At 50.6% G+C, this 15,693-nt stretch overlaps 1 protein-coding gene across 3 annotated transcripts in view; it reads left to right on the top strand.

The window, feature by feature from the left end:
• Positions 1–15,693, top strand: part of SPTBN1 (spectrin beta, non-erythrocytic 1) — a 219,942-nt gene that overhangs the window by 166,639 nt on the left and 37,610 nt on the right. For all 3 annotated transcript variants that reach the window (XM_038751786.1, XM_038751787.1, XM_038751788.1), the window contains 11 exons: positions 116–231; positions 2,226–2,338; positions 2,866–3,053; positions 5,123–5,240; positions 6,273–6,431; positions 8,391–8,693; positions 9,382–9,535; positions 10,382–11,252; positions 11,362–11,499; positions 12,816–13,572; positions 14,606–14,808. In XM_038751786.1, the coding sequence (XP_038607714.1) occupies positions 116–231; positions 2,226–2,338; positions 2,866–3,053; positions 5,123–5,240; positions 6,273–6,431; positions 8,391–8,693; positions 9,382–9,535; positions 10,382–11,252; positions 11,362–11,499; positions 12,816–13,572; positions 14,606–14,808 (3,120 nt within the window). The remainder of the gene's footprint in view (positions 1–115; positions 232–2,225; positions 2,339–2,865; positions 3,054–5,122; positions 5,241–6,272; positions 6,432–8,390; positions 8,694–9,381; positions 9,536–10,381; positions 11,253–11,361; positions 11,500–12,815; positions 13,573–14,605; positions 14,809–15,693) is intronic.

Raw genomic sequence — 15,693 nt, forward strand, 5'->3', positions numbered from 1 at the left:
CTGCTTAACCGGCGAGGATTTCCAAAAGAGAATTTGTAGGCAAGACCACAGCCAGGGACCGTAAGGGTTCTTCTCACATGTGTCCTGGGAGCTGAATGTTTCCTTCTCTCCTCAGGCCTGACCTGATTGATTTTGATAAGCTGAAGAAGTCAAATGCACACTACAATCTGCAGAATGCTTTTAATTTGGCTGAACAGCACCTTGGACTTACAAAGCTTTTGGACCCAGAAGGTAAGTCTGATTGAGAGCCTCAAATTCGGGTGCAAATTGGTGTTGTGGTGTTGTGAGTGTCCCTGGACGTAATTATCAAGACCCCTCCCTGCACCTCGTAGCTGACCATCCTACCCTCCTTTGCTACTCATCATGGCGTTGAGGAGTGGGCTTTCTGAAGAGAAATGAAGTCTTTCTTTGTCCCTCAGCGCTGTTGTCTGCACTGTCCTTGGGGGCCCAAGACCACCTTAGATCTCCGCTCTGTCGTAGGCTCACCAGAACAACTCTGTGGCCCCCACCATGCCAAACAAACTTGACTTTAACAGCCCTAACTTCAGGCCCACGTGGCCCTAGGCTAGAAAAGAATTGACTCAAATTTAAAATGTCAGAGTGTTTTTTTCATGAACTTTTTATGGTGCTTGTTAAGCACTTGCTATGTAACAAGCAGTGTTGTAAGCGCTGGGGCAGATACAAGTTAATCAGGTCAGACAGAATCCCTGTTCCACATGGGGCTCACAGTCTAAGTAGGAGGGAGAACAGATATCGAAACCTTATTTTATAGTTGAGGAAACTGAGGATCAGAGAAATGAAGTGACTTTTCGATAGTATTTGTTAAGAACTTAATATGTGTCAAACACTATTCTAAGGACTGGGATTGATACAAGCTAATGAAATTGAACACATCCATGTCCCACATGGAGCTCACAATCTTAATCCCTGTTTTACAGTTGAGGTAACTGAGGCCCAGAGAAGTGAAATTTCTTGCCCAACATCACATAGCTGGCAACTGGCAGAGCCATGATTAGAACCCAGGTCCTCTGGCTTCCGGGTCCATGTTTTTTCCACTAGGCCTTAACACTTTGACCAAGCGCTTAGTACAGTGCTCTGCACACAGAAAGCGCTCAATAAGTGCGATTGAATGAATGAATGATCTTGCAACATCTTGGACACGCAAGTTGTGACTTTTGTGTGTGTGGGTATAGGGGGTGGGTAAGGACTTGGAACATCGGAACAGGAAATTTTTTCTCTCCATCCCTTCCCTTCCGTTCCCCAATGCAAATAGATGACAGGAAGTTGCCCATCAAGAGTCTTGCTCCTTTCCAGTATAGCAGTTCACGTCAGGAAACAGATACAACTGTCTCTCTCCTGGTGTGTGAAAAAACGATGCAGCTTGATTGTTACTAGAATTCTGAGTGGGATGTTTGGTGTACCACTTAACCCAGAGGTCCTGGAGGAAATGGCCTCCTGCCTTCAGTCCTTTAATAATAATAATAATAATAATAATAATAATAATAATAATAATAGCATTTGTTAAGCGCTTACTATGTGCAAAGCACTGTTCTAAGCACTGGGGGGATATAAGGTGATCATTTTGTCCCATGTGGGACTCACAGTCCCCATTGTACAGATGAGGTAACTGAGGCTCAGAGAAGTTAAGTGACTGCAGAGCTGGGATTAGAACCCATGACCTCTGGCTCCCAAGCCTGTGCTCTTTCCACTGAGCCACGCTGCTTCTCTTTACCCACTGCTATATGACCTTTCATGTCACATAACTGTGCACTTAGAATCACTTTTATTCTGAGGCCGCTGTAACCGAGAACAAACAGAGGATAAGAAATTAAGTGGCATCCCTAAGGTCACACCACGAGGTTTGGACAGAGCTGAAGAGGCAACCCTCCGGCACATTTGACAAATGGCTTTTGTCAGCTCTATCTGCCCCGAGGACACTAAGCCTGCTCACTGTCTGATGGTAGTTAAATAGGTGGAATCACCCTTGGATTCAAACCTATCTGGTCAGGAAAGCTGAATCTAAAAAAAATTGAGCCTCCATCCTCAACATCATCCTTGACCCACGGCCACCAGATGTGCGTCATTGAAGAGATGAGAAAATTGGAAATGGCTAAGCCAATGCACTGTGTTCCTTCACTCCTTGGTCACCTCGGGTGGGTTGGATTAGTCCCCAAGGTGGATGGTTTGAAAGCCCATGCTAAAGGAAGACTGTTTCTCTATTCCAGATATCAGTGTTGACCATCCTGACGAGAAGTCCATCATCACCTATGTGGTGACATATTACCACTACTTTTCCAAGATGAAGGCTCTGGCTGTTGAAGGAAAGCGAATTGGAAAGGTTCGCTCGTTATGAGCTCATAAACACTTGGCCAAAATGAGTACCCATTTCCTAGCGCAAATGCCGCCTGCCAGTCTCCCTGATGTTTTTCTTCTCAGAGAAAAACGCCATTCTTTGGTTTCCCAAATAGATGGACTTATAAAATGAAGAAAGGGAGGGGAGTGAGGGCACAAAATGGCATCACTGTGGGTTAGCCGGGGGTCCTGGAGGAGAGGCGGGTAGCGGAGATGAACTTGTTAAAGAGGGTGAGACCACCGGCGTGTCAGAAGCGGGGAGGGATGCATTTACATCCGGGAAGGTGTCTCCACCAGGCTGAGAAGCCAGTGTCAACCTCTTTTGTCCCATCTTCCCTCATAAGTGACGAACCCAGGCTTAAATACCTGTCCAGAATACTTTTTCTAAAAGGCTTGTGGAAAAATAGGAGCCCCCAGAATCCAAAACCCCCCTCCATTTCCCGGGGAGGGCTGGGATAGCCAGTGGGGAAACCAGCCAACCTAGCCCATCTGGCTTCTGCCGCTTGCTTCCAGGTTCTGGACAATGCTATTGAAACGGAGAAGATGATCGAAAAATACGAATCACTCGCCTCCGACCTCCTGGAGTGGATCGAACAGACCATCATTATCTTGAACAATCGCAAATTTGCCAACTCACTGGTGGGAGTCCAGCAGCAGCTCCAGGCGTTCAACACATACCGCACGGTGGAGAAACCGCCTAAGTAAGTCCCGCGTCCCCTTCGTGAGCTAGTGAAGAAACGCTCTGGGCATATTACTCCCCTCCTCAAATATCTCCAGTGGCTACCAATCAATCTGCGCATCAGGCAGAAACTCCTCACCCTGGGCTTCAAGGCTGTCCATCACCTCTCCCCCTCCTACCTCACCTCCCTTCTGTCCTTCTCCAGCCCACCCCGCACCCTCCGCTCCTCTGCCGCTAATCTTCTCATCGTACCTCGTTCTCACCCGTCCCGCCATCGACCCCCGGCCCACGTCATCCCCTGGGCCTGGAATGCCCTCCCTCTGCCCATCCGCCAAGCTCGCTCTCTTCCTCCCTTCAAGGCCCTACTGAGAGCTCACCTCCTCCAGGAGGCCTTCCCAGACTGAGCCCCTTCCTTCCTCTCCCCCTCTTCCCCCTCTCCATCCCCCCCATCTTACCTCCTTCCCTTCCCCACAGCACCTGTATATATGTATACATGTTTGTACATATTTATTACTCTATTTATTTATTTATTTTGCTTGTACATATCTATTCTATTTATTTTATTTTGTTAGTATGTTTGGTTTTGTCTCCCCCTTTTAGACTGTGAGCCCACTGTTGGGTAGGGACTGTCTCTATATGTTGCCAATTTGTACTTCCCAAGCGCTTAGTATAGTGCTCTGCACACAGTAAGCGTTCAATACGATTGATGATGATAGTGGGGTTGGAGGCTGGAAGGAGTAGCTTTGAGGCAGGTTGGGAGCTGTCCCTCCAACCCCCAAGCTTTCATTGCTGCTTCTAACCCGTTCCCAAAGGTCTCACCTTTGTCTACCAACTTGCTTCCCAAAAGGGTCATAACAACTCATAAATAAGGTCCTTCAGGGGCCCATCCCTAGGTTAATGGTTAGGCAGCCCCCGACCCCTTCAGAGAGCCAATTGGTTTGCCTTCTGACTTGGCTTTTTAAAACCAGTCAGCACCGACTCACCTGAGTCTGGTGGCAGAGGTCACTGGGAATTGCTTGAGCACGTTGCCTGAGGTAATCCCCATCTGAAAGTGCTCAGTCGTGCTTCTAGTTAAGAAAGCACTTCTAAGTTAAGAAGCAAGAAAGCAGTTGGTCCTCAACACTAACAGCCAATGCCATCTGGTAATAGTAATGATAATGATATTTAAGCACTTACTATGTGCCAAGCACTGTTCTAAGCACTGGGTCAACTATATAGTTATCAGATTGGACCCAGTCCCTGTCACACACGGGGTTCGCAGTATAGGTAGGAAGGAGGAGGATTTAATCCCCATTTTAGAAGAGAAAACTGAGGCACAGAAGAAGTGAAGTGACTTTACCAAGGTCACACAGCAGACAAATGGCAGAGCCAGGATTAGAACCTAGGTCCCCTTTGTTCCCCCTGGTATTTAAGTACTTACTATGTGCCAGGCACTGTTCTAAGCACTGGGGTAGATAAAAGCTTATCAGGTTGGACACAGTCCATGTCCCCAATGGGGATCACAGTCTTAATCACACGGAGTAACTGAGGCACAGAGAATTCAAGTGACTTGTCCGAGGTCTTATACTCCTAAGGACTTGTTCTTTCCACCAGGCCACACTGTTTCTTGTAAGCCCTGTAACTGGGGGTCCTCTCCACATAATAATAATTATTATGGTATTTGTTAATTTCTTTTAGACTGTGAGCCCACTGTTGGGTAGGGACTGTCTCTATATGTTGCCAACTTGTACTTCCCAAGTGCTTAGTAGAGTGCTCTGCACACAGTAAGTGCTCACTAAATACGATTGATTGATTGATTGATTGATTGATTGATTGATTGATTAAGCGTTAACTATGTGCAAGGCATTGTACTTGAACTCCCGAGTGAACACAAATAAGTTGGGACTCACAGTCTTAGTTGTCAGTGACCATCTGTTGGTGACCCACTCTGCTCCCAGAGCTGTTCTGGAGTCTTCAAGGCTTCTTCTGAAGGTCTCTGGCCGGTGGGAGGGAGGGAAGGAGGAGGCCCCTTGGTGGTCTTCACCGCAGCATTCCCCACACGGGGAAGATGCCTGAGAGGCTCCTGTTGGTTCACTCCTTGGTGTTCTTCAGATTTACAGAAAAAGGGAACCTGGAAGTGCTGCTTTTCACTATCCAGAGCAAAATGAGGGCCAACAATCAGAAAGTGTACATGCCCCGGGAGGGGAAACTCATCTCCGACATCAACAAGGTAAGGACAGACCTCTGCTTGGGTAGGAAAAGCATGGTAGCGGGGAAGAGCTGTCTCGGGCCTACCAGAGTGAGTGCCCTGGAAAACGCCGCCCGTCAGTCAGGGTGCGAGGAAGGGACCCAGTGACCAGCGTGTGACCAGGGAGGGGAGTACTGGGATTCTGGTCTCTGTGTGAAAACAACCTTGCAGACATATAGAAAGAGTTTACCAGCCCATAAGACTGGCAGTGGTTTTTGTGGGTGGGGAGTTTACCAGCCCATTCTACCCCAGGTTGTCCTACCATAAATCAGTCAACCTTCTATATTTATGGCTCTCTTGAAGGAGAATCCTGGAAGATTATCCCATCAGGGAGTCTCAGAGCAGCCATCTCTTCTCTCCCTACCTCCAACACACACACATTTGGTATCTGTGTCTGTAAGGAAGCTGCATAAATATCTGAAGTGCTGTCTGCTAGAAACCTGAAGAATCAAAATATCCAGATGCTTAATTAGAAATACTCCCATCTTTCTGACCCAGTCTTGCTAAGTTCTGTGATTTATTTTCAACAGGTAGCAATGGTTTTACCATGGACAGAAAATCAACTTCCAAAAAAAATCTAGTTGGACCTCAGCAGTGCTTTAAAGTTTACAACGTTTCCTCCCCTGAAAGTTTTCTCCTGTTGCAGAAAAATGATTTTTTTTAAAAAAAAATCTGTTTATTTTAATTTTTCTTTTCTCCTTAGTTATTTCAAACTTTAAATGAGTTTGGATTTCACTCTAATCCTTGGAATCCAAACCAGGCCAGCTCACCTCAGGTCTCCAGTGTCGTCGAGGCCTGAGGCCTTCCAAAGGAGGAAGCCCTGGTGCAAAGATGGGTTAGCTGAGGGAACGAAAGACATGTAACTGGCCCCGATCTGAAGCGGGAGCCCAGGGCGCAGAGGGAACAGCCTTCCTGCTCTCCGTTCTGACTTTCCAGGATGGCCAGTGGCGACGGCCTGTCGGGGAGGCTCTTGAATGACCCATGTCAGATAGATGTTCTTTCTCATTCGCCCAGGCCTGGGAACGACTGGAAAAAGCCGAGCACGAACGAGAACTGGCACTGCGCAACGAGCTCATCCGACAGGAGAAACTGGAACAACTGGCCCGCCGATTTGATCGTAAGGCAGCTATGAGGGAGACGTGGCTGAGTGAAAACCAGCGTCTCGTGTCTCAGGTTAGTGAATTAGTGACGGAATCTCTGAAGCGTGGACGAGATGCCAAGCACCAGGGTCGATACCAAAAAGATAGATCGAACAAAATGTAGGGTTTACAGTTCAAGAGGGAGGGAGAACAATGGTCTTATCCCCATTTTACAGAGGAGACTGAGGCCCAGAGGTGACAGTCACACAGCAGGCCAGAGAACTGGGTTTAGAACCTGGTCCTTCTGATTCCCAGTCATTCCATTAGTCCGAGGTAACCTATTCAGGTAACCACCAGTATAATAATTGTGGTATTTGATAAGCACTTACTATGTGCCAAGCGCTGGGGTGGATACAGGTAAATCGGGTGGGACACAGTCCGTGTCCCAAAAGGGTTCATGGTCTCAACCTCTAATTTATAGATGAAGTTACTGAGGCCCAAAGAGGTGAAGTGACTTTTGTCCAAGGTCACACAGCAGACAAGTGGCAGAGCTGAGTTCAGAACCCATGACTTTCTGTTTCCCAAGCCTGTGCTGTATCCACTAAGCCATGCTGCTTCTTGGAGGGGCCCTGAGCCTGACTAGGGGCACTGAAATGAGGTTTACCCTATGGCAGGACACTGTACCTACACTGTGGCCTCCCTGTTGGTCTGAAATCAGCATATCTATCCTCCTGAAATAATTCCCCCAATCTGCTTGTGGCATCATGGCGAGTGTTGGATTGGAACACAGTGGAGCAAGATAAGGGGTATCTGTTCTCCCTGAACATGGGGCCAATGCTCTCTCAGAACCCATTAATAAACCCATTAATAAATAAATTGACGGAGCACCCTTTGGGTGCAATGCACTGTACTAAGCACGCACGACATTCACACTTTGGAACTGACTGGTTCTGCCACAATACCCGGCTGCTGCTTCCAACAGACCATATCCAGACAGATTTTCCCTATTTCTGCCTTCATGTCATTGAGTCATGAGAGTTTGTGTTTCAGGAGACCCGAAGGTCTATTCCTAGAATAAGGCTGTGGGATTGCAGTTAGAAGAACAGTCACCACACAAAGGTGGTATATAATGACAATCTGTCATCCCTTTAGAAGCAACCTGAGTGTTATAGTGTACTCTCCCAAGTGCTTAGCATTAATTCATTCATTTGTATTTATTGAGCGCTTACTGTGTGCAGAGCACTGTACTGGGAAGTACAAGTCAGCAGCGCTTTGCTCACAGCGCTCAATAAATAAGATTGATTGTTAGGACATCTGTGTAGACCTGGTGGGTAAAATATATGTGAAGAATGAACAGCCCACTCAAGGAAGCAGTCAGTCAGTGCTATTTATTGAGCACCTCCTGTATGCGGAGCGCTGTACTAAAAAAAAAATAAAGTCCCTGTCCTCAGACAGATTTACAATCTTGTAGATAATCTGACTGACCCAACCCTTCCTGGTGGAGCCATAGGTAACAAAATAATAATAATGATGGTGCTTGTTAAGTGCTTACTATAGGCCAAGCGCTGTTCTAAGGGTAGATGCAAGCAAATTGGGTTGGACAGAGGTCCTATCCCACATGGGGCTCACAGTCTTAATCCCCGTTTTACAGATGAGATAACTGAGGCCCAGAGAAGTGAAGTGACTTGCCCAGGGTCATACAGCAGACATGTGGTGGGTCCGGAATTAGAACCCGGGTTCTTCTGACCCCCCAGGCCCATGTTCGATCCCCTAGGCCAAGGCCAGCGTACTTTTGTTCTCGCTCGGTAGAACTGTTACTTTCCCTAGGCAAGATGGATGGGTTTCTTTCTGCAAATCATATGAGCCAGTGTCACACTGCAGCCAGGCAGGTCCCTCTGCGGTACGCAGGGAGAGCAGGAGGGACGTGAGGGTAGGGAGCCTGAGGGCCAAGCAACCCCTCAGAGAATGTGGGGCAGCCCGGCCCTCCCCAGTCTCCCCTTTCATCCCTGCTTCCGTTGTCATTTCCCTCCAACTCTCGCGGCGGTTCCCACAGGACAACTTCGGATTCGACCTCCCCGCCGTGGAGGCCGCCACGAAAAAGCACGAGGCCATCGAGACGGACATCGCCGCCTACGAGGAGCGAGTCCAGGCCGTGGTGGCCGTGGCCAAGGAGCTGGAGGCGGAGAATTACCACGACATCAAGAGAATCACGGCAAGGAAGGACAACGTGATCCGTCTGTGGGAATACCTGCTGGAGCTGCTCCGAGCCCGTAGGCAGCGCCTGGAGATGAATCTGGGCCTGCAGAAGATATTCCAGGAAATGCTCTACATTATGGACTGGATGGATGAGATGAAGGTAAGTGAGACGTCCCCACCTGGAAAGAGGAAGCAGCACATTCTATGAGGAGTGTTGAGCCCTCTTAAAAGCTGAGCCCTTTCACTTATTCAATCAGGGAATTGACTAAGCACATAGTAAATGCCAAACACTGTGCTAAGTGCTGTTATTGATATACAGGGTACATCAGGCACCAACCCTGCCATACACAGGGCTCCCAGTCAAAGAGATAAGGGAAAGCAGGTGTCTATCCCCATTTTACACACAAGGAAACTTGAGGCCCAGAGGGGTTAAAGGATTTGTCCAAGGTCACCCAGCAGGCCAGGAGTGCGCTGGGACTAGGCCCCAGGTCTCTTGACTCCCTGCTCCAGGCCCTTTCCACTAGACAACACTGCCTCCGTTGAGTGAGTTTGTGTGGCGGTACAAACACATCCTGTCAGGTGAAAAGAGTGGTTCACAAGCTATTGAACATCACAGCTGTGTCAGGGAGGCAGCCAGGGTCTGAAACAAAAGCGTTCGGCGGGGTCTTTTCTTAGGGAAGCTTATGCTTACAGCTCCAACACATCCCAAGAGGGCCCTGCTAAAATCTTGAGGGGCAGTGACATCAGTCACTGAACGTTTGACGGAGCCAAGCGGTGAGGATTTGGGGGGAACGTTGGATTCCTATGTAAAAACCTACAGGCTCCTTTCTGCTCTGGTGTTCCCGTAGGTGCTTCTGCTGTCGCAAGACTATGGCAAACATTTGCTGGGGGTAGAAGACCTGTTGCAGAAGCACGCGCTGGTGGAGGCGGACATTGGTATCCAGGCAGAAAGGGTGAGGGGTGTCAACGCCTCAGCTCAGAAGTTTGCCACAGATGGGGAAGGTAAGGCCCCCCACGTCAATGCAAACTCTTTCCCCAGCGATCAAGGAGGGGAAACTGAGGGACGACCCTCCCGCCTCGGCGTCCCCCACCTGAGATTGAAACTATGGGACTCCCTGCCGGTGGTCGTGGGAAAAGGCTTCATTTATTCATTTAGTCATATTTATTGAGCACTTGCTGTGTGCAGAGCTCTGTACTAAGCACTTGGGAGAGTCCAGTATAACAGTAAGCAGGCACATTCCCTGCCCACGTTGAGTTTATAGCCTAGAGGGTGATGGGTTCCTACTTCCTTCCGGTCATGACGTCATGACTAGGGCCAGCCAGGCTTGTTTCCATTTCCCTTCCTAAGCCCAGCTGGGTTTTGCAATTTATTGATGTAAATTACCCTCTGGCACGTTCTTGAGTGTTCTTGGTTCTTGAGCAGCCGCCCTAATAATAATAATAATAATAATGGCGTTTATTAAGAGCTTACTATGTGCAAAGCACTGGTCTAAGCATTGGGAAGGTTACGAGGTGATTAGGTTGTCCCACAGGGGGCTCACAGTCTTCATCCCCATTTTACAGATGAGGGAACTGAGGCACAGAGAAGCTAAGTGACTTGCCCAAAGTCACACTCACACAGCTGACAAGTGGCGGAGCCAGGATTTGAACCCATGACCTCTGACTCCAAAGCCCAGGCTCTTTCCACTGAGCCACGCTTCTTCTCTACCAGGGGTCTCTACCTACCAAGGGTCCTGGAGTCCCAGGCCCCCGACAGTTTCAGGCAGGCTGGCGGGCAGTAGGCAGGGAAGGGACCCCACCTGGGCCCTCCGGAGAGGTGTCACCGATTGTCCTTTCCCACTTCGGCAGGTTACAAGCCCTGCGACCCCCAGGTGATCCGCGACCGCGTGGCGCACATGGACTTCTGCTATCAGGAGCTGTGCCAGCTGGCGGCCGAACGCCGGGCCCGCCTGGAGGAGTCCCGCCGCCTCTGGAAGTTCTTCTGGGAGATGGCGGAAGAGGAGGGCTGGATCAGGGAGAAGGAGCAGATCCTGTCCTCGGACGACTATGGCAAAGACCTGACCAGCGTCGTGCGCCTGCTCAGCAAGCACAAGGCCTTCGAGGACGAGATGAGCGGACGCAGCGGCCACTTCGAGCAGGCCATCAAGGAAGGGGAAGACATGATTGCCGAGGAGCACTTCGGGGCGGAGAAGATCCGGGAGCGGATCGGCTACATCCGGGAGCAGTGGGCCAACCTGGAGCAGCTGTCGGCCGTCCGGAAGAAGCGCCTGGAGGAGGCCTCCCTGCTCCACCAGTTCCAGGCGGACGCGGACGACATCGACGCCTGGATGCTGGACATCCTCAAGATCGTGTCCAGCAGCGACGTGGGCCACGACGAGTACTCGACCCAGTCCCTGGTCAAGAAGCACAAGGACGTGGCCGAGGAGATTGCCAACTACCGGCCGGCCATCGACTCGCTGCACGAGCAGGCCGGGGCCCTGCCCCGGGAGCACGCTGAGTCGCCCGACGTGCGCGGCCGGCTGTCCGGCATCGAGGAGCGCTACAAGGAGGTGGCGGAGCTGACCCGGCTCCGGAAGCAGGCCCTGCAGGACACGCTGGCCCTCTACAAGATGTTCAGCGAGGCCGACGCCTGCGAGCTCTGGATTGACGAGAAGGAGCAGTGGCTCAACAGCATGCAGATCCCGGAGAAGCTGGAGGACCTCGAGGTGATCCAGCACAGGTGAGGGCCATCGCCGGGGTCGGGGAGTGGGGCGGGCAGACCAGAAAGGGTGCGGCGGACAGCCGGGGAGGTCATGCTGCTTTGACACCGCTCGTCTCGGCTCTTTCAGGTTCGAGAGCTTAGAGCCAGAAATGAACAACCAGGCGTCCCGTGTGGCCGTGGTGAACCAGATCGCCCGACAGTTGATGCACAGCGGCCATCCGAGCGAGAAGGAGATCAAGGCCCAGCAGGATAAGCTCAACACAAGGTGGGTACGCGGGATGGCCAGGGTGGAGGACGGGGAGCAAGAGCGGAGTAACCCTAAATCTTCCCTCCTGCCCCCGTGGCCCAGGGCGCGGTTTCACTGGGCCTCGGACCTTCTACCCTCTAAGCGCCTCTACAGCCTGCACCGTGTTGTCCTCCGTTTTCTAAGACGCCGCCTCTGACCCTCTGATCCGTGGGTGGGCATCAACAAATCCAACACACCGGGCCCTGTTACTCAGTATTCTTTAGTCTAAAATAATCACCACGGTTTGGGCCGTAGACAACAGCCTGTGGGATAGTAGCGTTAGCGGTGGTGTTTGTTGAGCGTCGACTGGATGCAGTGCACTGTCCCAATCACTTGGGAAGCACAACCGAAACAGAACATGCCTTCCTTTTCCATGTGGTGCTTACATTCTAAAGGGAGAGGCAGCCCAGAAAAAGAAAGAGAAAACAAAATAACGGTGAATGTTCAGTCGAAGGTGCATTTATGCGCAAGTGCTGAGGATGAGCATAAATTCATACGCGCAGGAACCAGAGGTTGGGTCGATAAGATTCGGGGTACTGTGACAATGTCATCGAAGACTTGTTGGAGGACTGTGAACGTGAGAAGCAGCGTGGCTTAAGGGAAGAAGCACGGGCTGGGGAGCCAGAGGTCATGGGTTCTAATCCCGGCTCTGCCACTTGTCAGCTGTGTGACCTTGGGCAAGTCACTTCACTTCTCTGGGCCTCAGTTCTCTCATATGTAAAATGGGCATGAAGACTCTGAGCCCCACGGGGGACAACCTGATTACCTTGTATCTACCCAGCACTTAGAACAGTGCTTGACACATATTAAGCACTTAACAAATGCCAACATTATTATTAAAGTCAGATATCTGGGCACCTCGAAGCTCCCAGACGTCAGATAAAAACTGATTAGCAGGTGTGTTTGGTCCCTCACGGGTATTGATTGAGCGCTTACTGTGTGCAGAGCACTGAACTAAGCACATGAAGGAGTACAGTACAACAGAGATGGTAGACACGTTCCCTGCCCACAAGACACTTACATTCTAGAAGGTGTTGAATCTGTCAAAACTGCCACAACTCCCCCTTGTTTTCAGTGAATACAGTTCTCACAGCAGCTCCAAGTCTGTTTTCGCGATAGCCGGTTCTCACCTCGAAAAATGAGGCGGCTCTGCCACAGTTGAAAGGGCCGGTGGTTAAATTTGGGAGGTGTTTCTCCACTGGGGTAAAATGTCATCAGGAGCCATGAGCATCAGATTCCTGGCGGGACGTTCCCCACTGATCTCCCGGTTTGTCCTGGTCTCTCCCACATCCTAGGTGGAGCCAGTTCCGAGAACTGGTGGACCGGAAGAAAGACGCCCTCCTCTCGGCCCTGAGCATCCAGAACTACCACCTCGAGTGCAACGAAACCAAGTCCTGGATTCGGGAAAAGACCAAAGTCATCGAATCCACCCAGGACCTGGGCAATGACCTGGCGGGCGTCATGGCCCTGCAGAGGAAGCTGACCGGCATGGAGCGGGATCTGGTGGCCATTGAGGCCAAGCTGACGGACCTGCAGAAGGAAGCGGAGAAGCTGGAGTCGGAGCACCCAGACCAGGCTCAGGCCATCCTGTCCCGGCTGGCGGAGATCAATGACGTATGGGAGGAGATGAAGACTACCTTGAAGAACCGTGAAGCGTCGCTGGGGGAGGCGAGCAAGCTCCAGCAGTTCCTGCGCGACCTGGATGACTTCCAGTCCTGGCTGTCCCGGACTCAGACGGCCATCGCCTCCGAAGACATGCCCAACACCATGGCCGAGGCCGAGAAGCTGCTCACCCAGCACGAGAATATCAAGAATGAAATCAACAACTACGAGGAAGACTACCAGAAGATGAGGGACATGGGCGAGATGGTCACCCAGGGCCAGACGGATGCCCAGTATATGTTCCTGAGGCAGCGCCTGCAGGCTCTGGACACAGGCTGGAACGAGCTCCACAAGATGTGGGAGAATAGGCAAAATCTCCTCTCCCAGTCTCACGCCTACCAGCTGTTCCTCAGGGACACCAAGCAAGCGGAAGCATTTCTCAATAACCAGGTACCACCGGCAGTGACCCGCATTTTACTCTGGGATCATGTGAGCACCCCAGTGCCCTTTGGCACTGTCTGAGCAGTTCCTTGGGTTAAGCGCGTGCCTTTAATTCAGGCCAAATGACCCTTAACAAGTCGAATTGGTTAAAACCCAAGCACGATGGACCTATCGATCAATCAGTGGCATTGATTGAGTGCTTACTGTGGGCAGAGCACTGTACTGAGCACTTGGGAGACTTATAATAACAGCAACAATAGTGGTATCTGTTAGGCGCTTACAGTGTGCCAAACACTGTTCTGAGTGCTGGGGTAGGTACAGAGTTATCAGTTTGGACGCTGTCCCTGCCCCACACTGGGCTCCCAATCTAGGCAAGAGGGAGTAGGATTTAATTCCCATTTTGTAGGTGAGGAAACTGAGGCACAGAAAAGATGTGACTGGTCCAGGGTCACACTGCAGACAGGTGATGGAGCTGGGATTAGAACCCAGGTCCTTTGACTCCCAGCCTTGTGCTCTTTCCGCTAGACTATGCTGCTTCTCCTTGATATTAAGAAATGTCTAATATTAAGTGCATCAAGGGTGGCACTTCCAAATCATGTCAAACCGATAATAGGATAAGCCCTCCGTGGGTCATAGTCTCTCCCCGTCCATCGGAAGTCCCGGGAGCCAAGTCAGAGCATATTCCCAGTCCATGTCCAAGGAGCAGCATGGCGTAGTTGATAGAGCACAGGCCTGGAAGTTGGAAGGACCTGGGTTCTAATCCCGGTTCCTCCACTTGTCTGCTGTGTGACCTCAGGCAAGTCACTTCACTTCTGTGGGCCTTAGTCACCTCATCTAGAGAAGGGGGATTAAGACTGTGAGCCCCATGTGAGAAATGATTAGCTTGTATCTACCCCAGTGCTTAGTTTGGTGCCTGTCACATAGTAAGTGCTAACATACCGTTTTAAAAAAAAAAAAAATGTCCCACATTGAGTGTATGTCTTACACTTTGTTGGGAAAGCAATACTCTAATATATTGTCTTGCCCTTTTCTGTCTCCCAAGGAATATGTCTTGGCCCATACTGAGATGCCCACCACCTTGGAGGCAGCAGAAGCTGCTATTAAGAAGCAAGAGGACTTCATGACCACGATGGATGCCAACGAGGAAAAGATCAACGCGGTGGTGGAAACCGGCCGAAGACTGGTGAGCGATGGCAACATTAACTCCGACCGGATCCAAGAGAAAGTGGACTCCATCGACGACAGGTATAGCTTTTAGGTCTTTGGCGGTCTTGGCCAGCAGGTCCCGGGACTGGCTCAGTCAGTCAGTCAATCAATCATATTTATTGAGTGCTTACCTTGTGCGAAGTCCTGTACGAAGCTCTTGGGAGAGGACATAGAACAATGTAACAGACACTTTCCCTGCCCACAACAAGCTTACACGTCTAGAGTCCCGACTGCTGGGAGTTTTCCCAGGCAGTCCCATGGTCAGTTCCTTTCCCAGCATCCCGTCAGCACGTGGGAAGCATTTTGAAAACAGCAAGGATGATCTCTTTGGCTAAGCCGGCATGTCACAAGGTGCACAGGCCACCTCCCTGATGTCTCTTTCCAAGCCACATTCAGTGACACTGGAAAAATATCTCTGTCGTAATGGAAGAAAAGGCTTCCCCCATCTAGCCACCTCCCCATCTTGTTCTGGCAGGCCACCAAGGGTTTTTGGTGGGTTTTGATGCCTACTATGTGCCAGGCACTGTACTAAGCGCTGGGGTAGATACAAGCTAATCAAGTTGGGCGCAGTCCATGTCTCACATGGGGCTCACCATCGTAATCCCCATTTTATGGATGAGGGAACTGAGTCACAGAGAAGTGAAGTGATTTGCCCAGGGTCACACAGTCGACAAATGGCAGAGCCAAGATTAGAACCTAGGTCCTTCTGACCCCCAGGGCTGGGCTCTAGCCACCAGACCATGTGGCTTCTTGTGGATCCTTTTCAGTAATAGGGGTGGCTTTCTGGGAAACTTCTAGCACCTGGGGCTGGTTCGAGGACTGGCAAACTGCTCTTTTCTCCCCGCAAAATCAGAGCCAAGTGGTCCTGGAGGGGTCCCATCCCCTTGATCAGATTTGGACTTTGAACATAAAGTCAACACTGGC

Source organism: Tachyglossus aculeatus, chromosome 9 (genome assembly GCF_015852505.1).
Source record: "Tachyglossus aculeatus isolate mTacAcu1 chromosome 9, mTacAcu1.pri, whole genome shotgun sequence".
Classification (NCBI taxonomy): Eukaryota; Metazoa; Chordata; class Mammalia; order Monotremata; family Tachyglossidae; genus Tachyglossus; species Tachyglossus aculeatus.